This window comes from Panthera onca, chromosome B3, assembly GCF_046562875.1.
Source record: "Panthera onca isolate mPanOnc1 chromosome B3, mPanOnc1 haplotype 2, whole genome shotgun sequence".
Taxonomy (NCBI): Eukaryota; Metazoa; Chordata; class Mammalia; order Carnivora; family Felidae; genus Panthera; species Panthera onca.
Window position 1 is genome coordinate 55444167 of NC_138344.1, and position 25074 is coordinate 55469240.

The 25074-nt window shown below is 38.8% G+C and overlaps 1 protein-coding gene across 3 annotated transcripts in view; it reads right to left on the reverse strand.

The window, feature by feature from the left end:
- The window catches only part of SLC12A1 (solute carrier family 12 member 1), a 100943-nt gene that overhangs the window by 67089 nt on the left and 8780 nt on the right, over nucleotides 1-25074 (reverse strand). The window contains exons 2-8 of one of the 3 annotated variants that reach the window (XM_060618615.2): nucleotides 20873-21007; nucleotides 20642-20717; nucleotides 13996-14091; nucleotides 11894-12033; nucleotides 10731-10841; nucleotides 8693-8804; nucleotides 6621-6748 (exon numbers count right to left, since the gene is read on the reverse strand). In XM_060618615.2, the coding sequence (XP_060474598.1) occupies nucleotides 6621-6748; nucleotides 8693-8804; nucleotides 10731-10841; nucleotides 11894-12033; nucleotides 13996-14091; nucleotides 20642-20717; nucleotides 20873-21007 (798 nt within the window). Of the gene's footprint in view, nucleotides 1-6620; nucleotides 6749-8692; nucleotides 8805-10730; nucleotides 10842-11893; nucleotides 12034-13995; nucleotides 14092-14592; nucleotides 14689-15223; nucleotides 15320-20641; nucleotides 20718-20872; nucleotides 21008-25074 lie in introns of all 3 variants that reach the window. The other 2 variants (XM_060618614.2, XM_060618613.2) reach the window with 2 other exon arrangements.

Genomic DNA, 25074 nt, shown 5'->3' on the forward strand with positions numbered 1-25074 from the left:
CAAAAGCAACAAAAACTAGAAAGTACCAGAGAACACCACCAGAAACCAATTCTACAAGTGACATGATGGCAATAAATTCGTATCTTTCAATACTTACTGAAATGTCAATGACTAAATGCTCCAATCAAAACACATAGGGTAACAGAATGGATAAGAAAACAAATCCACCTATATGCTCTTTACAAGAGACCCACTTTAGACCTAAAGTCACCTTCAGATAGAAAGTAAGGGGATGGAGAACCATCTATCATGCTAATGGTTGTCAAAAGAAAGCCAGAGTAGCCAAACTTATATCAGACAATCTAGACTTTAAAATAAAGACTGCATCATGAGATGAAGAAAGGCATTATATCATAATTAAGGGGTCTATCCACCAAGAAGACCTAACAACTGGAAACATTTATGCTCCAAAATTGAAAGCATCCATATATATGAATCAGTTAATCACAAACATAAAGAAACTCATTGATAATAATACCATCATAGTAGGGGACTTCAACACCCCACTTACAGCAATGGAAAGATCATCTAAACAGAAAATCAACAAGGAAACAATGGCTTTGAATGACACACTGGACCAGATGGACTTAACAGATACATTCAGAACATTTCATCCTAAAGCAGCAAAATACACATTCTTCTCCAGGGCACATGGAACATTCTCCAGAATAGATCACATAATGGGACACAAATCAACCCTCAACAAGTACAAAAAGTTCAAGATCATACTGTGCATATTTTCAGACCGCAACGCTATGAAACTCGAAATCAACCACAAGAAAAAATTTGAAAAGGTCACAAGTACTAGGAGACTGAAGAACATCCTACTAAAGAATTAATGAGCTAACCAAGAAGTTAAAGAGGAAATTAAAGTACATGGAAGCCAATGAAAATTATAACACTCCAGCCCAAAACCTCTGGGACGCAGCTATAACAGGAAAGTATATAGCAATCCAGACCTTCCCAAAGAAGGAAGAAAGATCTCAGATACACAACCTAACATTATGCCTTAAAGAGCTGGAAAAAAACAGCAAATAAAACCCAAAAACAGCAGATGACAGGAAATAAGAAAGATTAGAGCAGAAATTAATGCTATTGAAACCAAAAAAACCGGCAGAACAGATCAATAAAACCAGAAGCTGGTTCTTTGAAAGAATTAACAAAATTGATAAACCACTAGCCAGTTTGATCAAAAAGAAAAAGGCAAGGACCTAAATAAATAAAATCAAGAATGAAAGAGGAGAGATCACAGCCAACACAGCAGAAATAAAAACAATAAGAAAATATTATGAGCTATTATATGCCAATAAAATGGGCAATCTGGAAGAAATGGACAAATTCCTAGAAACATATATGCTACCAAAACTGAAACAGAAACAAATAGAAAATTTGAACAGACCCATAACCAGTAAGGAAGTCAAATTAGTAATCAAAAATCTGCCAAAAAACAAGAGTCCAGGGCCAGATGGCTTTCCAGGGAATCCTACCAAACATTTAAGGGTTAACACCTATTCTCTTGAAGCTGTTCCAAAAAATAGAAATGGAAGGAAAACTTCCAAACTCTTTCTATGAAACCAGTATTACCTTGATTCCAAAACCAGACAAAGACCCCGTTAAAAAGGCGAACTACAGACAGATTTCCCTGATGAACGTGGATGCAAAAATCCTCAACAAGATATCAGTTAACCAGATCCAACAATACATTAGAAAAATTACTCACCACAACCAAGTGGGATTCATACCTGGGATGCAGGGCTGGTTCAATATCCACAAGAAAATTGATGTGATTCATCACATCAATAAAAGAAAGGACAAGAACCACATGATCCTCTCAACAGATGCAGAGATAGCATTTGACAAAATACAGCATCCTTTATTGATAAAAACCCTCAAGAAAGTAGGGATAGAAGGATCATACCTCCAGATCTTTAAAGCCATATATGAAAGAACCAACGCTAATATCATTCTCAATGGGGAAAAACTGAGAGCCTTCCCCCTAAGGTCAGCAACAAGACAGGGATGTCCACTCTCACCACTGTTATTCAACATAGGATTGGAAGTTTTAGTCTCAGCAATCAGACAATGCAAAGAAATAAAAGGCATCCAAATTGGCCAGGAGGAGGACAAACTTTCACTCTTCACAGACGACATGATACTCTATATGGAAAACCTTAAAGATGCCACCAAAGAATTGTGAGAACTGATCCATGAATTCAGCAATTTGAAGGATGTAGAGTCAATGCACAGAAATCAGTTAAAATTCCTATACACCAACAATGAAGCAACAGAAAGAGAAATCGAGGAGTCGATCCCATTTACAATTGCACCAAAAACCATAAAATACCTAGGAATAAATCTAACCAAAGGGGTGAAAAACTTATACACTGCAAACTATAGAAAGATTATGAAAGAAATTCAAGAAGACACAAAAAATGGAAAAAGATTCCATGCTCCTGGATAGGAATAACAAATATTGTTAATATGTCAATACTACCTAAAGCAATCCACATATTCAATGCAATCCCTATCAAAATAACACCAGCATTCTTCATAGAGTTAGAACAAACAATCCTAAAATTTGTATGGAACCAGAAAAGACCCCAAGATTGCCACAGCAATCTTGAAAAAGAAAACCAAACTTGGAGGCATCACAATCCCGGACTTCAACCTATACTACAAAGCTGTAATCATCAAGACAGTATGTACTGGCACAAGAACAGACACTCAGATCAATGGAACAGAATAGGGAACCCAGTAATGGACCCACAAATGTATGGTCAACTCATCTTTGACAAAGCAGGAAAGAATATCCAATGGAATAAAGGCAGTCTCTTCAGCAACTGATGCTGGGAAAACTGGACAGCGACATGCAGAAAAATGAACCCGGACCACTTTCTTACACCACACACAAAAATAAACTCAAAATGGATGAAAGACCTAAACATAAGACAGGAAACCATCAAAATCCTCGAGGAGAAAGCAGGCAAAAACCTCTTTGACCTGGTCGCGGCAACTTCATATTCAACGCTTCTCCAGAAGCAAGGGAAACAAAAGCAAAAATGAACTATTGATAGTTCACTATTTTGACCTCATCAAAATAAAAAGCTTCCGTGCAATGAAGGATACAATCAGCAAAACTAAAAGGCAACAGGCGGAATGGGAGGAGATATTTGCAAATGATGAATCAGATAAAGATAGATTAGTATCCAAAATCTGTATTTATTAAACTCAACACCCAAAAAACAAATAATCCAGTGAAGAAATGGGCAAAAGACATGAACAGACACTTCTCCAAAGACATCAGATGGCCAGCCGACACATGAAAAAATGCTAAACATCACACATCATCAGGGAAATACAAATCAAAACCACAATGAGATACCACTTCATACCTGTCAGAATGGCTAACATTAACAACTCAGGCAACAACAGATGTTGGCAGAAAGAGGATCTCTTTTGCACTGCTGGTGGAAATGCAAACTGGTACAGCCACTCTGGCAAACAGTATGGAGGTTCCTCAAAAAATAAAAAATGGACTTACCCTATGACCCAGCAGTAGCACTGCTAGGAATTTACCTAAGGGATATAGGAGTACTGATGCACAGGGGCACTTGTACCCCAATGTTTATAGCAACACTCTCAACAATAGCCAAATTATGGAAAGAGCCTAAATGTCCATCAACTGATGAATGGATAAAGAAATTGTGGTTTATATACACAATGGAGTACTACATGGCAATGAGAAAGAATGAAATATGGCCCTTCGTAGCAATGTGGTTGGAACTGGAGAGTGCTATGCTAAGTGAAATAAGCCATACAGAGAAAGATAGATACCATATGTTTTCACTCTTATGTGGATCCTGAGAAACTTAACAGAAACCCATGGGGGAGGGGAAGGGAAAAAAAAAAGAGGTTAGAGTGGGAGAGAGCCAAAGCATAAGAGACTCTTAAAATCTGAGAACAAACTGAGGGTTGATGGGGGTGGGAGGGCGGGGAGGGTGGGTGATGGGTATTGAGGAGGGCACCTTTTGGGATGAGCACTGGGTGTTGTATGGAAACCAATTTGACAATAAATTTCATATATTGAAAAAAAAATTAAAAATAGAACTACTCTATGACCCAGCAAATAGGTATTTATCCAAGGGATACAGGTATGCTGTTTCGAAGGGGCATATGCAATCCAATGTTTATAGCAGCACTGTCAACAATAGCCAAAGTGTGCAAAGAGCCCAAATGTCCATCAATGGATGAATGGATAAAGAAGATGTGGTATATATATACATACACAATAGAGTATTACTCAGCAATCAAAAAGAATGAAATCTTGGCATTTGCAACTACGTGGATGGCACTAGAGGGTATTATGCTAAGTGAAATTAGTCAGAGAAAGACAAATATCATATGACTTCAATCATATGAGGACTTTAAGATGCAAAAACAGATGAACATAGGGTAAAGGAAGCAAAAATAATATAAAAACAGGGCGGGGACAAAACATAAGAGACTCTGAAATATAGAGAACAAACAAAGGGTTACTGGAGGGGTTTTGGGAGAGGGCATGGGATAAATGGGTAAGGGGCATTAAGGAATCTACTCCTAAAATCATTGTTGTACTATATGCTAACTACCTTGGATGTAAATTTTTAAAAAATAAATTAAAAATGTGTGCTTACAGGGATGCCTGGGTGGCACAATGGTTAAGCATCCAACTCTTGATTTTGGCTCAGGTTATGATTTCCCAGTTTGCAAGTTCCATGCCTGCCTTGGGCTCTGCACCAAAAGTGGGGGATTCTCTCTCTCCCTCTCTCTCTGCCCTTCCCCTGCTTGTGTTCTCTCTTTCTCTCAAAATAAATAAACTTAAAAAAACATATGTGCTTATAGTCTGCAGAATTTTACGTTAGTGACCTCTGATACTTTTCTAAATCTGAGAAACTGGAAGCTCAACATCCACAGCTAAATTTCATTAAGCAGCCATACTTACTATTTGAATCATTTTGAACAAGTTACTTAATTTTCTGAGCCTCTGCCTAATTTATTTTATTCCATATCTCAGCTCAAGAATTGACCATGACACTGTGGTCCCTAATATGACAAATCTAAATGCTCTTATTCATTCACTCAACAAATACGTATTGAAACCTTACTAGCTCTGAGGATGCAGCAATGAATATAACCAAAGGTAAGGTCCCCACTCTGACAGAGTTAAGCACCTCTTGCTTAGGTCCCACCAACAGCTATTTCCTTTTGCACTCTAAGGTCATCCAGCCTCATCAGGGCTTCTCCAGTTAAACTGTGAGGGACGACTGTCTTTTTTCTTCTCTACCTGGAATACCTGTATATTTTCTCACCAACAGTCACTATGTAGCTTTTGCTCTAAGTTCACCCTGAAAAGTTACACCCTTAAGGAAATCATCCCAGACTTAACAATTATTTGTTTACTATGTTTATTTCACAATTTATTTAGACAGTACATGTGGTTTTCATTTGTACATATCTCTTGACAGCTCTTGCAAATATTTCTTGTCTTCCAAAGTTGATTATAAATGTACGAGTTAAAACCTGTGTCTTCTTTTTTGTGTATGGTAGAGACTGTTTACTATCCCCTAACATCCATTCTTATCTTCCTCCTTTTAATACTAGAACTCCCTAAAATTCAAAGTACATGGCTGCCCAGCTAGAGACTACATTTCTTAGCCTTCTTTGCAACTAGGTAAGGTCATAGAGACTAAATTCTGGCCAATGGAATGTCCGCAGAAGTAATACATGCAAGGGCCAGGATTTCTTGCCCTCTACTTCCTTAATCCTCTTCTTATGGGCTGGAACATGATCTTGAAAGTGACCAGTCATCTTGGACAGTGCCGGTGAGGGCAAACCAACCCAAAGGAATGTTAAAACAAGAGAGGTCATCTGGGATTCTGAGCTACCTTTTGGAGAAGATTTTTGTTATTCTACTGCATGACCTACGAGCTAAGATTTTTATCCAGTAGAAAAATAAACTTCTTTCTTGTTTAGGTCACTGCTATCAGTATTTTATAAAACATGCAAACCAATAATCTAACATAATGCTCTTTATGGTACTTGACATAAAATACTATGAATGGAGTGCTAAATAAATACTGATTGAATGAATATATGTATATATATTCATGTGCATATTCATATGTATATGTATATTCATATGTGTATATATATTCAGATATATATATCTGAATTCAATAAATAAATATTCACTAATAAAGTGATTTGGTGGGGGTGGGGGTGGGTTTTTTCCCCCCAAATGTTATGTATTCTTGTTCATTTTGTGTTTAAAAGAGAAAGGCAGGTTCTGATTTTTTTTCACTGAGCTATATTCCTTTTCTTGGAAATGTTATATACTATCAATATACTCTATTCTTCTAATGTCACTGAATAAGAGTTTTGGAAGGAATATCTGAAATAGGATGGTCTGGCATTAAATGTTGGCATTAAAAGAGAGAAGTTTTAAGTAACTGGGACCCATACAGAAATTTCAGTTTTAAAATTTGTAGAGAACTATGGTCACTGTTGACCTCTATAGCTCATGCTGCTCACCTATGTCACCACCACTTCCCAGGACCACAAAAGCAGAGGAAACAACATACCTCCAAATCTCCTGAGATATTGGCACCAGCAAGAATCCCAGTAGCTGCGGGGAAAAAAATGGCAAAGACAGAGAAGAAGCCTTCACCTTTTGTGAAGCTTGGCCCAAAGTTTTCCGCAAATATTGATGCTGTAACACAAGTAAAGAGAAAATTATCATGTAGACTTTCTTTACAGAGTATGAGATTGGTTTCCTTTAGTTTCTATCAATGTCTTGTGTAAATGTTTCCCTATATTTTAAATGGAAGGAACTTGAAGAGATTGGTGTACTCCTGACAAACCTCATACTCATGTTTGCCGAGAGTCAAGGTTGTAGATTTCTAGAACAGCTCTGAAAAACTTTTGTGCCAACAGAGACCCAGGCCTCCTGACTTTTTGAATCTTTCTAGATTGAAAAAGGGGGAAATGGAGAATGTTTCTCATGGCTATACTGGCATATTTGCAAATATACCACACACGTGCACTGCCCTATACACACACAGCTACCTTCTTCCATACATAAATACTCTAATCAACACACAGATTTTCTATGCTTTTTTTTTAATTGTAGGAAAGCCCTGTGGGTGAAACTATCTTATGATTTTGCTACTTATGTTTACCCTCCCCATTCCCTGCTCCCAGATATTAGATCTTAAATTCTTATAGCAAATTCTCATATACAGAAGTTTAATATAGTGAAGATCCTTGGTCATAAAACAGTACTATTCCATGAGGTCTCAGCAAATTATTTAAATTAGAAGCAAACAATGCAGAAGAAAAACAGAAAAAGGAAGGGAGAAAAATGCAAACAAAAGAATCTGGCCTGATGCAAAAACAAGGAAAGAGAATTTGAGTCATCAGAAACAATACAGCAGGAGCTAGAAGGACTCAGAAAATATATAGCAGGAGCTAGAAGGAGGGAAAGGGATAGAAAGGAAAAAGGACATTAACATACAAAGCAAACAAGACAAACTTTACAAAGAAAAAGAAACAGGTAGAAAGGGGTGATGGGATACCTAAAGGAAACAAATACTAATAATAAATAATGAAGAGAAATATTTTTTTAAATCTCAGCAGTGGATTCTTGAGTAAGCTAGAATGGACAGCTAGGAAGGTGTACAAAGGTAGAGTAGAATTTCATGCTCAGTATGATTCCCTCAGGATGATACACCAGCTCCTACAATCTTTTATGCTTGAAAACCTGACAGTGATGCTTAACTAGATAACACTAGATAATCCTAGAGATAAGCAAGGTACAAAGAAGTTTAGAAGGGGGCACCTAGGTGGCTCCGTCCATGGAACATGCGACTCTTGATCTCAGGGTTGTGAGTTCAAGCCTCATGTTGGGCATAGAGATTACTTGAAAATAAAATCTTATGAGGCACCTGGGTGGCTCAGTCCGTCGGAAGCCTGACGTTGGCTCAGGCCATGATCTCACAGTCTGTGAGTACAAGCCCTGCGTTGGGCTCAGTGCCCAGAGCCTGCTTTGGATTCTCTCTCCGTTGCTCTCTGTCCCTGCCCCACTTGTGCTCTGTCTTTCTCTCTCTCTCTCTCTCTCAAAAATAAACATTAAAAAAATTTAATTTTAAACACAATAAAATATATATTTTTTAAGTCCAGCAGGAAAAGGACTATGTTGGACTTTAGTACTCTCAATGGTTGAGCAAATTGCCTGACCTATGTTCTCTTTCCTTGCTCATACAACTCTACTTCTGCTATTTGATAGCAACAACAATTTGTCCTACACTTGAAGGTTTTCAAGGAACTTTTGCATCCACTACCTTATTTACTTCTCAAAAATCTCTTCTGGAAGTTATTGTTATCACCCACTCTTGGTCAGGGAAATTTGAGACCCAAACATGTTAGGTGACTGGTCTAGCTGGGAAGTAGCAGAGTTGAGACTCACTGTGGATTTCCTGAAACCAACCCCAGGCTCTTCCCTGGATTGCACTGGCTGGGATTGCACTGGGATTGCACAGGCTCTTCCCTGGATTGCACTGGGATTCTAATGGCTGAAGTGGGGGACACAGGGATGGTGATGGAGGTGGACAGGGGAGAACCACTGATTGCAAAGCAACTAATTTGTCACACGTACCTTGGTAGTTAAAGAAACCTCTGGACTTCTTCTCATTGTTGGATGGAATGACGGTTCCAATAAAGAAGTTTGCAATAGCAATGAGAAGAATGACCAGAAGTATCACTTGAGCCTGGAATGACAAAGAAAAAGGAGGCCAACTTAGATTCATTTAACAACTCTTCACCTAATTGTAAAAGTAATGTCCACTGAAGAAAGATTCTACCTGGTTATTCTGATTAAAACTACTATCCAATAGGCAATAGTGTATCCTTGTAGGATACACTACGTCTGATCTGAGTGTAGCTGTTAACATTTTCAGTGGGCACATCTGCTTGTGCACTTGAAGGTGACATTTCAAAAATATTCCAAGTACTAGATGGTAACTTGCTGCAGTGTCCTCAGGAACATAAATGGAGTCCAAAGTTTTATCACTGATAGAGTTTATTTCTTTTCTAGACAGACTGCCTATGGATTCTTTCTTACCTTTCCCAGTGCTAAATGCAACAGAAGTATGAGAACATGATGATTCATAGAGCTCCTGTGATCCCTCATGCATCTGATGTTGGGCCACCAGTGTGTGCTCAGCACAAGCAATTTGCAAGGTTGACCAATCAAATTGTCTTTCTTTATCCCCCCTCTCCTCCTGCTGACATTTCAAGAGTCTTTTGGCTTGGCATTCCCATATGCTGCTCCCTCTGCAGGGAACTCTTTGCATAACTATTTCCTTCTTCTCATCCTTGAAGTCTTAGTTACCTCTTCAGAGAGGACTTTCTTGACCATTGAATCTAAATAATAACAGCTATCATTCACTGAGGGCTTACAACAACAGAGACAGATTTAATTTTACCGGTATTCTTTCAGATAGATAATACCACCAATAACTGTATGAAGTAGGCAACCTTATTATCATCATTTTAAAGATAAAGAAACTGAGGCACAGAGAATTTAGGCAACTTTCTAAAAGTCACACAGATGTAAACCAAATTCAAATTCAGGTGCTCTGACAACAGAGCTAGCGCTTTAAATCTACCCTCTACTGCCATGAAACTACATTGCGTCCCTGAGGGAATAAAGTCATTGTAAGTAGATTCCTCTTATTTTGTATCTCAGTGCCCTGTTCAGTTCCTTTATAGCACTTTCACAACTTACTTTTTTATATTTACTCGTTTATCTACTTGATCATTACTCCTATTCCCACAGACCATATGCTCAACTAGGGCCAGGATTGTGCCTGTTTCGGTCACAACAGAATATCCTAGCCTAGCAAAATGCCCAGCATATAATAAGCCCAGCACATAATAAACACTTAATTAATTTTTGTTTGATGTGTGAATGTATAATCCACAAATAAATGCCATATGGGAATGTTTCCCATTGCCTTATGTAGGTGGGTGACTTTGGCCCCCTTTGTATCTCTGGTGACCTCTTGAGGTCTAAGCACTGCATCTCCAGGCACTTAAGACCAGTTGCAATTATACCAGTCACTGTAGAGTTATAAATCAGGAAAAATACATGCTCCTGACATGCAGAAATTTACTAACTGTATTACTATTAGTTAAATCCAGATATTCTCTAGTTCCAGGGCCTTATCATGCCCCCAAATTTGCTCCTGTACTACTGTGTCTCATAGGAGAATGATAGTTCCTGCCTCTATTACCTTCTCCCATCGCACTTGCCATTTCTTTTGGGCTTCAGCACCATAGCCAGCTTGAAATGGGATACCAGGGGTGTGACCTAGGAGACCCAGTTTCCAGCATGTACCACTGCTATGATCATAAGGGGTCTGTGTGTGAAAATGGCAGCAATGTTGGTGTGTATGTCACATGGTGACAGCATAAAGAACAAAGCCCAGCCCAATCAGGTGACGCATGAGCTGGGTTGTGACTGCCTGGACCTCATGCTCTGAGGGCTTGGTGCTCTTCCCATTGCTAACCCACAACTTTTGCCATAGCAAGTAATAATAGCAATTCTTTTAGAATACAGGGTTTGTTCTATTCCTGCAATTTGGCCAAGACCTGAGCAGCAGTGGGCGATAGCACCATTTTGAGAAAATCACCTTTGCTTCCCATTCCATTCCGGCTACTGAAATTCCTAAAAGAATCACCACTGTGATGGAGCCTATTATCCGGATGTCATTGGTTGGATCCACCATCATTGAATTGCTCTCCTGGAACAACAACAAAAATCATTAAAATGGTTAGAGATGGAGCTTTTTTGGCTTCTATGTCTTATTATAGAAGAGACACTGTGCACTCATGTCTGGGGCCCTATAGGATAATAGAAAAATGAAGTGCTCCTAAATCTGGGATGAACATTATTTTGTCCTATAATAATAGGCCATTGTTAGCCAAGTTTGGAAATTCTAGATGGTCATTCTACTCACAGATTTTAAAGCTATTGTAGCACTAAGGTAAGTATGTGCCCTTATAAATACAATGTTTTCTTTCAGAAGAATGACTAGTTACTTTTGTGTGTCAAGGGGAATCTTAGAGAAATAAAAATGAGTGGTTTCCAACGTGAATATTGGAAAATAAGTGTCATTCAATTAAACTACAGAAACCAGATAATGCATGTCTTGAAGATCATGTACCTTATGAACTATATACTTCACTCATTTATTCATTTAATTTTCAAATAAGGGTCCTGCTATTAATTGGATTCAGTGAATGCTATTACTTCCATAAAAGGAGGACTAGAAGTTAGTTCACATACCAGCTAATTAACATGGTCACATACATACCGTCTAGATGGAGCACCTAAACCAGGAAATGCTTAATTTCCTGCAGTGAGTTATTCGAATGTTTGAACTTTCTTTCCCTTTCGGAAAATATAACCATAATAGTAATATTGCTACTGAAAATAATGTTCATCATTTATCTTTTGTTTCATATTTTACACAGTATTTCATTTGTTCTGTACTGCATTTCTATTAAATACATAGAACAGTATTATTAGCTCATATGACAGATTTGAGAAAAAGGGTTCAGAACAATAGAGGGACTGGCCCAGAATCCTCTCAGCTGATAAATCTGAGAGTCGGGATTCCAAGCCAGTTCTGATGCCAAGCCCAGAGCTCCTTCCACTATATCCAACTTCCACATTCTACAGAATAAATGTATTTCCTCTCATCTTGCCATGGCGATAACCCCTAGTGCCCTGAAAAGGCAAATTGAACTGAATTATCTTACTTGGCTGAAAAAAAGAAAAACTTTTAATTACCTTAAGAAGATCTACCACTGTTTCAGCAAATCCCACCACATACATAGCAACAGCCACTGCATTGGCAAAAGCAAAGATCAAGCCTATAGACCCACCGAACTCGGGCCCTAAGCTTCTGGAAATAAGATAGTAGGCCCCACCTAAAACAAAAAATGAACATGTTTTACTTTGAGGAACTGCTAAGGGATTTAGTTTATATGACCACATAATTTTGAATAATTTTTATTCTAATGAAAATATTGTAAATTCCTAATAATTTTAGGAATCTTGTATCACTTTAATGAATAACTTAGCCTTTTCTTGTACTCTGAGAACTGTAATAGAATTTAGTAGAACTATCCTTACTTAGTAAATTCGGATTTATCGAAACCTAATTGTATACAAAGTTTACAAATAATACAGCAAACTTTACCAAAACAAAATGCTTTGCCTTTAAAAAAAATTCATTGGTTTGCGGTGCCTAGGTGGCTCAGTTGGTTAAGCATCCGACTTCAGCTCAGGTCATGATCTCACGGTTTGTGAGTTCAAGCCCTGCATTGGGCTCTGTGCTGACAGCTCAGAGCCTGGAGCCTGCTTCGGATTCTGTGTCTCCCTCTCTCTCTCTGCCCCCCCACCCCTGCTCATGCTCTATCTCTCTCTGTCTCTCAAAGATAAATAAATGTAATCAAAAAAAATTTTTTAATTCATTGGTGAGTTCAAATCAATGATGTAACCAATGAAAAAAACTTTGTATTTGGAATGTCCAGGAACAGGCAGCCCTAGGCAGAAAATGATGCAGGAGATGTATATCATTGCTATTCTAACTTCCTTTCTGGTATAATTTTCTGGTATATATTTGCTGCATAAAAAAAGTATTTGTATAGTGCTATGTATTATCTACTCTATAAATCAGAATTGGATCTCTACGCTTTTAGCTCAAGAAGGCATGATTATTGCCAAATACCCACATGTGTATGGGTGGCCAATGGGAAGAAAGATAGAGTTTGGAACAACTGTTTCTCCTCTGGACCTTGAATAAGGTAGTTCTATATATGGCCATGTACCTATGTGCACAGGGAAGCCTGAGCTGGACTGGTTAGCTTCTAGAGTGTACTGAGAGCAGGTAAAAAAACGAAGTATTGAGAGGCCTAGATAGCTAGGTGTTATCACGAACCATAGTAAATTAATGGCTTTCTACAGTGAGCTAGTCTTAGAGTGGACAGAATTGGTAAGGGAATGACACCGAACAAACATATCTCAAAACAAAACACAACTATATTTTACGGAAAAGGAATTTCCTCCACTGTAGTAACTCCTTTGGGTTAAAGGGTCAAAGCTCTCTTTAAAAATGTAACCAATTATCTGGGTGGAGCAAACTGCCATTATTTCCTTTGTCCAGATTACATTAGATAAATTAGCTAGCCAGTCACTTAGGCTTGGTCAAAGTGATAGACTAGCAGGGGAAGCTCTGAGAGCAGGTGTATTTGTCAGAGGAGGAGGCTCTTAGAAGGCCCTGGGAAGGGGCACCTGGATAAGCTACCCAAGCTGAGGCCCCAGGAGTCAAACAGAATGGGAGGGGGAAGGCAGGAATTAGAACAGCAATGATAAACCTCACCCTCTTCATTTTCTGCCTTAGCTTGCATATTCCTGGATGATTTAAAAGTAACTCTTTGTTATGTTTGTTGGTTTCTATTTTCTTCTTAAGGATTTTTTCAGGCCTGTTAGCCCCTAGAAGTATAGCGTTGGGGTGAAATCTGAGGGCTACCTAAGCAGGAAGTGTCAGCCAGGGTGCTGAGTGGGCCTGGCAGAGAGCCAGCAGGGCTCATCCAAGGTACAAAGCAACCATGTATTTTACTGTAATTATCTATGCCTTCTTTCTAGACACCTGGTCACTCTCTGTAAACATGTTTAATCACAGGAAATAGGTCAAAGAAAACATCTAGCGGTCTCTTAATTTTAGTTGAGAGAATTTTGCCTTGATGTTCAAATTTGGGTTAGCTCACTTTGTTTTAAGGCTTTGGGGACTAATTATTTAGATGCAGATTTTACTTCCAGCATTAAACCGACTCTGGACATTACTCTGTAACCAAAGCTTGTCGTCATAAGCAAATGAATTGGCTTACCTCCTCTTACTACTCCATTTGTGCAAATGGCAGACATAGAAATACCTGTGAGTGTCGTCACTACCACACTCAGGCCAATGATGATGACTCCAAGACCTGCAAAATCCCCCAAGAAATGTGTTTGGCTCCAGCACGTCCAGAGGCAGCAGTCTGAATTGTCAAAGAAGGATCAGTCTCCCCACGAAAAACCTGAAATGTTCTAAAAGATCCCATTCCATGAAGATCTAGGAAGCACCTGAAATGTACTAAACTTTAAATTAAAGCCACATCCAGGAATCCTTTCCCAAGAGACACCGGCAAGAGGTATGCAGCCTCGCCTGGAAAATAAAACATTCACCTACAGAATTCTGAGCATCTGGAAACCATGAGCTGCAATGCGCCAGAGAGATCCGTTAGAGACGATCCCACCGCTGACCAGCGTAGACCAGGACTGCACTCATAGTACCTTATGTTTCCTTCTGCATCCAGGTCACTTGTATAGTCCACCAGGCATCAAGAGCATTGGGCTACTTTCTTGTTCCAGTCAAAAAGGAATATATAAAAATTTTGCCTACCCGTAGCAAGTGATGAGGGCATTAGATATCTTAGAAATGTTACCTCCACGAACAAACCCGTTAGTTGCTATTGCAGAAGTTGACAACCCAGTAATAGAAGTTACCATGGTGGAAAGAAGAATTATGAGAACTCCAAGACCTGTTAGCAATGAGAGATAGAAGATATTACATTTTACTTTTCTGACTTGGATTCCCTGTTGTTGCAAACTATATACTGCCTTGAATTTAAGTTTTCCTGTCCATGCCTGGGCCCCAGTGGAGTTCCTTTGTGCTCAGGAGAACCTGGTTGGCCTGGCATAAAGATCAAGTCGGCGGCCTGCTCATTACGATGGAGGATGGTCTCCAAAAGTAAACACAATCTGAAATGCGGCCCTGGAAAGGAAAAGTTGACTTCTGCTGGTGTCCTGGGAGAGAAACTACCCTGGCTGTGAAAAGAGAAAACATGACATCTGACCTTCTCTCTTGCTTGAGAAGAACCTGAATGAGAAAGTTGGGGGTTTGACAAAGGTTAAATCCTTCCTCATTTTTCTCGCATCTCTCTTGCCTGAAGGAGAAAAAAAAAGAAGCCAACTTGGATTACCTTTGAAAACACTCCAGAAAGGTCAGTGGTGAACTATCTGAGTCTCTGTTGCCTTTACCTTACAAATGATCGTGCGGGTCACAAGTTTAATTACCTCCTCTGACATATCCATTTGTGGCAATAGCAGAGGTGGATAAACCAGTGATACCAGTCACTGTCACGGCTAAGCCGATGATAATCACACCAAGACCTCAGTTGAGAGAGGAAAAATAAAGGCAATTAAACAGTGCAACAATCCATCAGATCGTTCACATAAAAGCCAGCAAATGGAGGGTAATCAACAAAGAACCACATCTGAATTAACAAGTTGGCCTGGAAATCACCAGAGTAAGTGCTCAGCTTTGAAGTTTTCTGCCTGTAGTAGCACAGGGCCTAGAAACCGAAGAGCTAAAATGTGCAGTGAGAATTGCCCACAAATGAACAACAATGGCTGGTCAAAATGTAGTGGGAACCCCATTTTTTGCGCAGTTCTAGACACCTGTAAACATAATAATTGGTCAATAGGATTCCAAGCTGCCTTTATAACTAGACAGGAAATGTTCACCCTTCTAGATAACTCTCTTTTTATGTACATTTGGTTGTGTAGGAGTGGAAAATTACATCCAATGTAACAAATTGTTTATCTGGCAGATAAGTAAAGTGGAAAGAATCAAACTGAACTATGTTCACTTATTGGCTTTGTGACCTCTGGCAAGTTACTTATTTTCTGAGCCAAAAATGGCAATGAGATTAGAAAGAATACATGTGTAAAAGTGGCTAGCAGAGCACATAGAACACAGTACATGATCAGTGGCACTGCTTTTTGATTGTGTCCACGATAGTTATAATAGCTGCTGCTTACTGAAAGCCCACTGTATATCCAACTATGGGTCAAGTAGAATGAGAAATGCAAGGAACAAATAAAATGAAATGAAAAAAGCTGCCCTCAAGGATCTTATGGTGCAGAAGGTCAATGATTATAAGAGGGAGAAAGTGATAAACCAGAATTCAGAGAAAGGCAAGGCTGCTTTCAGCTTCAGGAAGCACACGGTCAAGAGGATACTGAAGGGTAGCAGAATATGCTATCTCCAAATGTACCACTTTTGCATAAAGTATATTTTTAGCTAACGGCGACAGAAAAAAAGCAGCTACCTTCCCATATTTGTCTGAAAACAAGGCATAGATTTGTAAAGGTGTCTCTACTTTCCTCTATACCAGGAAGGACAGAAGTTAATGATCAGAGGTAATTCTAGACCCTTACTGGCTGGAGTAGTGCCAGAAGAACCTACATAACAGCCTTGACTTAATTTCTATGAGTTCCCTCATGTATCTGCCTTCCCACAATCTGCCATCCTAGAAACTCAGTCCTTTTCCTTTGTCTTGTCACTTCTCTAAGAATACATTGTTCTTTGTTAAGATGTTATGTAAGCCAGGGGCCCCAGGGTGGTTCGGTCGGTTAAGCGTCAGACTTCAGCTCAGGTCATGATCTCATGGTTTGTGAGTTGGAACCCCATGTTGGGCTCTGTGTGGACTGCTCAGAGCCTGGAACCTGCTTTGGATTCTGTGTTTCCCTCACTCTCTGCACCACCACTCCCTCAGCCCCCACTCACACTGTCTCTGTCTCCGTCTCTCTCTCAAAAATAAATAAACATTGGGGCGCCTGGGTGGCGCAGTCGGTTAAGCATCCGACTTCAGCCAGGTCACGATCTCACGGTCCGTGAGTTCGAGCCCCGCATCAGGCTCTGGGCTGATGGCTCAGAGCCTGGAGCCTGTTTCAGATTCTGTGTCTCCCTCTCTCTCTGCCCCTCCCCCGTTCATGCTCTGTCTCTCTCTGTCCCAAAAATAAATAAACGTTGAAAAAAAAAAAAAAAAAATTTAAAAAAAAAAAAAAAATAAATAAACATTTAAAAAGTATTTTTAAAAAGATGCTATGCAAGCCCAAGTTCTAACCACTCTGATGAGTTACTCATTGCTGAGTCTTCTCATGTGGACACATGATGCACATGTTAATAAATTTCTGATTGTTATTCTCTTGTTAGGTTGCCGCTTGCCACTGTTAATAAAGAAGTTTAGGGTCACAGGCACTGAAATCACCCTGGTTCTAGTGAGAATGCTCTTGCCTACATATGCTCCCCTACATAAAATGGATGCTTCATAATTGTTGTTGGCAAGCTGTCTTGTTCCAGGGATAATCAGAACAGTAGTCATCTGAGAAAGGCTGTGATCTCTCTGGCCATGCCCTGGGAAAAGGGGAAGTGGAAGGAAATGAAGGACAGACATAAATGGAAACAAGGTATTGGAGGTTGCCTCTCTTGATGGTCCCAGCTGTATCCTGGCTCTAAAAGAAGTCTCTAGGCTATTTTACAGTTTGAAGTACAGTAGGAGGAGGCTAACTATAGGCATGAGATACAAACTTGGACCATATGGCTTTGGCCCCTACAGACTCTTAAAGCTTGGAGTTGCAAGAAATAGTTGCACTAAATTCTTTGAATCTATTGCAGGGATCCTTTGGTACATATTACCTCTACATCACCATGTGGCCTGTTCTTTGCACCTCTACAAGTAATTTCTTCTTATCTTCTGCACACTATTTTGCTTTTGCTTTTGTTTTGAAGACATTTGATATCAAATGTTTAGCTCACCCCAGCAACTGTACAGAACTAAATAGTTTGTATTTCAGGACATTAAACCTACTTTGACTATTATTTTCATACCCTTATTTTCCCTTTGCTTCTATTTTCCCAACAATTCTTATTTATTCTTTTGCACTGTATATATTTCTGTAAACCATTTGAAATCCTAGAACAAAGTTTTATACACTTAAACAGCAACATATTTTCTTTTCTCTCACAATCAAACAAAAAAATCCCAGGGTAAAAGGCAGGTTAGAGAACGTTCAGTTCATAGTTTTTTCAAAGTGTGGTCCTTAAACCACCTATTTCAGGAAATACCTGAAGTGTTTATTAAAAATGCCCAGACCTGTTGGGATGAGCACTGGGTGTTATATGGAAACCAATTTGGCAATAAATGTCATATAAAAAAAAATGCCCAGACATACTAAGTTGGAATCTTTCAAAGTGAATCCCAGGATTCTGTGGTTTTGGAAGCTAACTTCCCAGGTAATTCCTATGCACCCCACAGTCTGAAGACTATCGCACTACCCTAGCCTATCTCAAGTTGTGTCTGTCTAGACAGCACAGTTATTTAGCTTTATCTTCAAAGAATTGATTGGGAAACAGTGAATCCAGGTCCTTAATTTTCAGATGAGAAAATGAAACTCATGGAATGACTTGCTTTAGGTCATACCTCTTTCACTCCCTTCCTCCGTGCCTAATGTTTAAATTTATTAGAAACCATCTTGCCCCAGCCTAAGTCTCCTAGACAGAGAAAAATTTTATGACATTTTGGGTTTATTCTACCATTTGCTTTTGGGGAAAAGACAGCCAAAACTCTTGGCCCTAGAATGGTTACCCAAGGGCTGTAGCTACTGTTACTCTTGGCTCCAGCTTCTTTCTGACTTTGTTCCTAGGGTCTCCTCTTGAAAGGATCTTCCCTAAACTATCCCAAATCAAGGAGAAACTACTTGTATTTGCTTCTTTTCTTACCCAATAAAGGGAATCTAAATGGGACCCAAAAGGTGACTTAATCAACTCATTTAGCTTTAAGTTCACAGCAAAGGCCAGTAAAACTGAGTAAGGGTGGTAATAAGTTTCTATGACTCACTAAAGTCTACTTTCTGAGAACTAAAACAACAACAAACAAACCTTCATTCAAAGGAAAACCCACTAGACACCCATTTAAAGTAGGATATGACTACTTAAAGGAAAGGTCCTTATTAAAACAACACTGATGTCTGAAAGTATAATACACAGTTTAGCAGAAGATAGGGTTCTTCATGTTTTACACTTTTGCAGTAAGCATGAAACTGGATTGACTGTAAAGAGTAATGTAAGATCTGATTAAGGTTCAGGTTATTGCTTAACACATGGATGTTAAATAAGTTGCGTTAGAAAGAATTACTCTTGCCCTTGGCTACACTCACACCTCCAAACAAAGTAATGCTGCTTGATGATCTCAATAAGTTACTAAACTGCCCTTAAAAAACTAATTTTGCATGAAACCCTGGGGCAAACACTTGGCAATATTAAGATGCAGAATTTCCATGGGACAGCATCTACTTATTTTGGACCCTGCGGCTATAAGCATTCATTTGATATGCATCATAAAGCTGGCAAGCAGCCCTTTGTCAGGAACCCAGCACTTGCCAAACATGAAACATGGAAAAACTATGGGAACTGGTTCCAGTGTTTCAATTTACAGCTCAGCCCTTTCTTTTTGCGAGTTAGTCTTCCAGTCTGCCTTGAGGACCGAAGGCTATAAATAATGACTTAGTACCTTTGAATGTGAATTGGGATACGTTCTGGAGTAGTATCTAAAAGCACATCTGAATCTCTATGTTCTTGACACTAATGATTTATAGGTCTTCTCCAAAAGTGGATTTGTAATACGTTTTCCATACATAAAGTAGAACGTCACTAATTTTTATCACATTAAATCAGGAACTTTGATAAAATTCAAGGAAATTTTTCGTATAAATTATATCTATATACTCTTGATTAAAAAAAAAAAGATTTGCCACAGGAAATCATGTTTTAAGTAAAATATAATCTTCAAAAATGTCAAAGAATCACTCAAAATAATCTCAACATCATGCATTTTCCATTAGAAAAATTAGTAGTAGGGTCACCTGGGTGGCTCAGTCAGTTAAGCGCCCGACTTCAGCTCAGGTCATGATCTTGAGTTCATGAGTTTGAGCCCCACGTTGGGCTCTGTGCTGACAGCCCAGAGCCTGGAGCCTGCTTCAGATTCTGTGTCTCCCTCTCTCTCTCTGCCTCTATCTCCCTCTCTCTCTTTCTCTCTCTCAAAAATATATAAAAACACTTTAAAAATTAAAAAATAATAAAAATTAGTAGTAGTTACACATGTTATCTCAATCATTTCATCTATCACGTTTAAGCCTCTGTCTGGCATATTTTATTAATCTTTGTTTTCTTACCACTGGTACCTGAAAGTAACACAATTATTTTCTTTGGCAAATGTTCAACAATTCAGCATTTCTATTAGTCAGGTCACATTGTTCCCACTTTTCCCACAAGCTGTTCTTGTTGAGTGAAATTTTGCCAATAAGCATAAGGGGGATGCACAAATGTCAGTATGTCCCAAACTATGAATAGTACTGTTTAAAATATATGTGTCCCTACAGATCTGTACACCTAAAACTTTAAGAACAAATAGAAATATTAAATTGAGCATTTATCTGGTTGGTAAACTGGAAAATTCCAGTCTCCCAGAAGTTAACGCTACACTTTCCTCTCTGACAAACATGGTCAAAGAGGCAAAGTAAAAGAGCTCGAGTGCAGATTATTTCTGTGACCTCCATCTCACATTCAGCATTAATGGTGAAAACAAGTTGCTTATTGAGCTTATAACTGACACTGAAAATGGCATACGGGGCATGGGGAAACATGCTTACCGATTCCAGCTTCTCCAACAATCCAAGACAGGCGAATGAAGAGCATGACACCCCAGATATTCAGCATGCATCTTACCTGTGGGCCAAAGGAGCATTGAAAGGGATATGAGAAGTGATAGTGGGGCAAAACCCAGCCATGTCCGTAACTCTGCTGTCCAGGATGTGCTAACATTTAGTCCACTAGGACACGGAACAAACAGATTTCATTTGGAAACATAGGAGCTTTCTCACCAGCACACCTTTCACCCATCCAAACTTCACAACGCCAGCTTTATCCTCCTCTTCCTTGTTTTCAACTTCTTCATCTCCAGGCATTCCATCTCCGTTAGCAACCCTGTCAGCTGAACCTGGTGCCACTGCTACGTTCTGTATTTATACAGGTAGCAAAAAAACACACAATATTTGGTCAACAGAAGTCTCCAGAAAACTTTCAAAGGCAAATCAAAATAATTGACATGAAATTTTGGACACATCAAATTCTAGCATGCACATAAGGTAAGTATTTTTTTGCCCTGGGAGCTGATGGATTCATTTTGTGAGAGATTTCAGGCGCAGCAAAGCTGCAAAGGATCTTGGGCAGTCCTACGGGTGAGAATATTACCTTAGGGGAAAATGGTTAGATTTAGGTAAGTTTAGAATACAAAAAGAACAAACAAAAGAAAAAGAAACAAAGGCAGCCTGAAAGTCTATCAGAAGTGAAAGAGGGTCTTTGAGGTATGGTAGGAGGTTAATGTCATTGATGCAGGCTAACTGGACTTCTTTCTATTAACCTCCCTGGGCTTCATCTTATTCACCTAAAATAATGATAACAAAACTTCTCTAAACATGTCACAGTATCTTTAAGAAGATTGAATGAAAGAACACATAAAAGCATTTTCTTTTGTAAATTTATGTATTTGTTTTTTTTGTTTTAACTTACTTTATAGAGAGAGAGCAAGAGAGAGTTAATGAACAGGGGAGAAGGAGAGAGAGAGAGAGAGAGAGAGAGAGAGAGAGAGATTGAGATCTGAAGCAGGCTCCACACTCAGCCAGGAGCCGGACACAGGGATCCATCCCAACAACCCTGAGGTCATGACCTGAGTTGAAATCAAGAGTCGGACACTCATCTGACTGCGTCACTCAGGTGCCCCTATACGCATTTTCTTTAAAAACAGGAAGAAAAGGGTTAAAGTTCTAAAAATATTTAAAGGCACTGTTTGGCTACAAGGATGCTATTCCTGTAGAGGAAGTTTCTTTCAGATTCGATATGCCTTTGCCTGAGAATTGCTGGATGTGCTGGTAGCATTGTACAAAGGGTAAGAAATCTTATGACTGACTACTAGAAAGGTAAGCTGAGTACAAATAAGAAGTAAGTAGTATAAAAAATGTTAAAAGCTTATTTAGTGTTTTTTTTGTGTGTGATCCAATTTTGAAAAATAGCTTCCTTGTCAGTAAGGATAGTCTCTGAATTCTACTGGGGAAAGAAATAGCCCTGTTTCTCTCAAGTGAAAAACACTCTAACTTCTCTTTTAGATATGACTTTGAATAATTTCAGATACACCCACTTAATTTAGCCTATCTGGCACCTACTTGATTCTAATGGATAGACTATATATCCCAGTGAGTTCCCGAAAAGCAATCTTTTCCAGTAAGGGGTTGAAACCATTGGGGGAGTCTCTTAGATTCAGCATTTAACTACCATTATTAAAGAACAACTTTGGGGGCACCTGCATGGCTCAGTCGGTTAAGCGTCTGACTTCGGCTCAGGTTATGATCTCACAGTTCGTGAGTTCAAGCCCCGCGTCGGGCTCTGTGCTGACAGCTCAGAGCCTGGAGCCTGCTTCCCATTCTGTGTCTCCCTCTCTCTCTGCCCCTTCCCTGCTCATGCTGTGTCTCTCTCTGTCTCAAAAATAAATAAACATTAAAAAAAAAAAAAGAACAACTTTGTTCTATTTAAGTGGCCTACATTAGTTTAAGGCTGGGACGATGTGTCCCCCTATTACTAACTGAGATGTCTCAGACAAGGACAATTTTTTTCCCCTCTAAAATGAGACTGGCATGAAATAAATACTCAGTGTTTACTATAAGGACTTTATTTGAGGGCAATCAAAGTTTTTGTCCTTGCCATGTTTAAGAGTTATTGCTTCTCTGGGCTTTGGTGTATCTTTAGCATACCCACTATAATCTGACTCTAATTTGGGCTGTTTACTCCAAAAGACTTTGACTTCTTGTCTTCTTGTTCTTCCATGTTCTTCTACTTCTCTATGTCAATAAGAATTTCTTCCGAGTTTGTTCTCCCACAAATTTTTTTTCATGATACTAGTGGACATTTGGGTAACCGATGCAATGCAATGTGGTAAGTCATTGTATATTAACTAGAGGATGTGGGTTACTTCTCCGAGATGCCAACAAAGACCCTACCATACAGCAGGTCATCAATAAACATTACTGAATCCATAAAGTAGGCTTGGAGGCCACCTGATCTCTACCACTTAAGAGAAGATGACCTCATTTCTTATCCATTCCTGCCTCCTATTTCCTTTCTCTTCCATCCCTACTGAGGATTTCATTTTTCATTGTTTTCTCTGTGTAACCCACATTAAAGAAGGGAGAAGAAGAGAATGAATCTCAAGTCAGATCATCTTACTATTTTCCAACAGCATTGCAGGGGAGGGGTAAAACTGAATCACAAAGGAAGCTGAAATTAATAGTTAAAATTTAGTTTTGAATTACCCGAGGAATATCTTAATCTTAAGCATCCTCTGTCCCTACTTGTACAGATAATTGAAATCTGACATCATATATTCATATTAAAGTAAAATATGGATAAACAAAGTCTACAGAAATTGAGGCTGAACTAGCAGGGCAGAAACTGGTTATCTATACCAGCTAGAAACGCAAGTCACGGATGTAATTCAAAAATTTCCAGTAGCTCATTTTAAAAATAAAAGGAAATTAGTGAAATAACTTGGGTTCAGATTTGAACCCTTAAATTTTAAAAATATACCTAACTTTTGTACAATATCATATTTCTAATCTTTGCAATGTAATATTCATTAGCTATGGTGGCAACCCACCTTGTAGGAGGAACCTGAATCATGGACTGCTTTAATATGTTTTACGTAATGGATCTATATCAAATATTATCATTTCAACATATAATCAATATAAAAACAGTGATGAGACATTTTAATTCTTTTTTTTTTTAACACTATGTCTTTGAAGTCTGGTGTGCAGTTTACAGTGATACCACATCTCAATTTGTACTAGCACGTTTCAAGTGCTCAATAGCCACGTGTGGCTGGGGCTATTATATTGGAGCACACATGTCTATACATTGCAGTCAATTACAGATGGATGGAACATTTGAGGTTTTTCTCCAGGCAGTTAAAAATCCTATTTTTTCTCTGAACGGATTCTACACTCATAAGGCAGCTGCGTGGTTCAAATGTAACTTTAACTTTCCGTAACTAGAAAATCAATGAAAGCAGAGAATTGAGGAATGTGATAAAATGCCCAGGAATGTTGAAGAGATTATTTGGCTAAGAAATTCATTTATTTGATTTGATTTGAGAAAAACTTTTAAAATTGACAATATTCTAGTTAATGAAGATCTCACAGCCAGACCATCAGCAGCTACTCATTCAGGGAAAAGGCAATTTCCTTTTCCTCGGTTAATTGGGGATCCCATGAGACAGAGCCTTAGTCACTTGCTTTTTAAAGGCAGTCTTGGGAATAAAACCTATGTTTTCTGATAAATCCTGTATTTGAGGGTTTGGTCCAGGAAATTGCTTTGCTCCCAGCTGAACTCCAGTGGTAACTGTGACCCTTACATCTGGATTAATGAGAATACCAATGACTGTAAAAAACATCTTAAAAAATTGGCGAAAGGATGAATAAGATATTTAAAATTTCCCCTTATATGGACATTTCTATCTGATGGATGCCCTTCTGGGCACAGTTTAATGGTTCTTCAATTTATCACTAGGACATACACTATGAAGCAAAAGGAATATTCTATGAGGGCTTGTCAGGGAAATCATCATATATGAAAGTTAGTAGGGAAATAATTTTCTAAAGCTATTCAAAAATAGAGTCAATGTAGGGTGTTCAACTATTTCTTAGGTGAATGTGTTCAATCTGCTAGAGTTTCCACGTTTTCAATATATTTATGCCATAGAAAGGAAAAAAACCTTTAAATGTATATTTCTTGCCCTGACTATAAAGCCCTGATAATACATTTATAAGTACAGAATCTATTTCCATTGCTTACTCGCTTACAGGAGCTTAAAACTCACTGCACCATATAAACTAGGAGGCTTGGAATCTAGTTTCAGCTATGCAATTAATTCAGGGTGTGTCCCCCAGCAAGTCACTTAACCTTTCCTGGATAGTGCCAAGGAGGATAAATCCAATGAATTTTCTGAAAATCTTACTTTGAAGTAATTTACTCG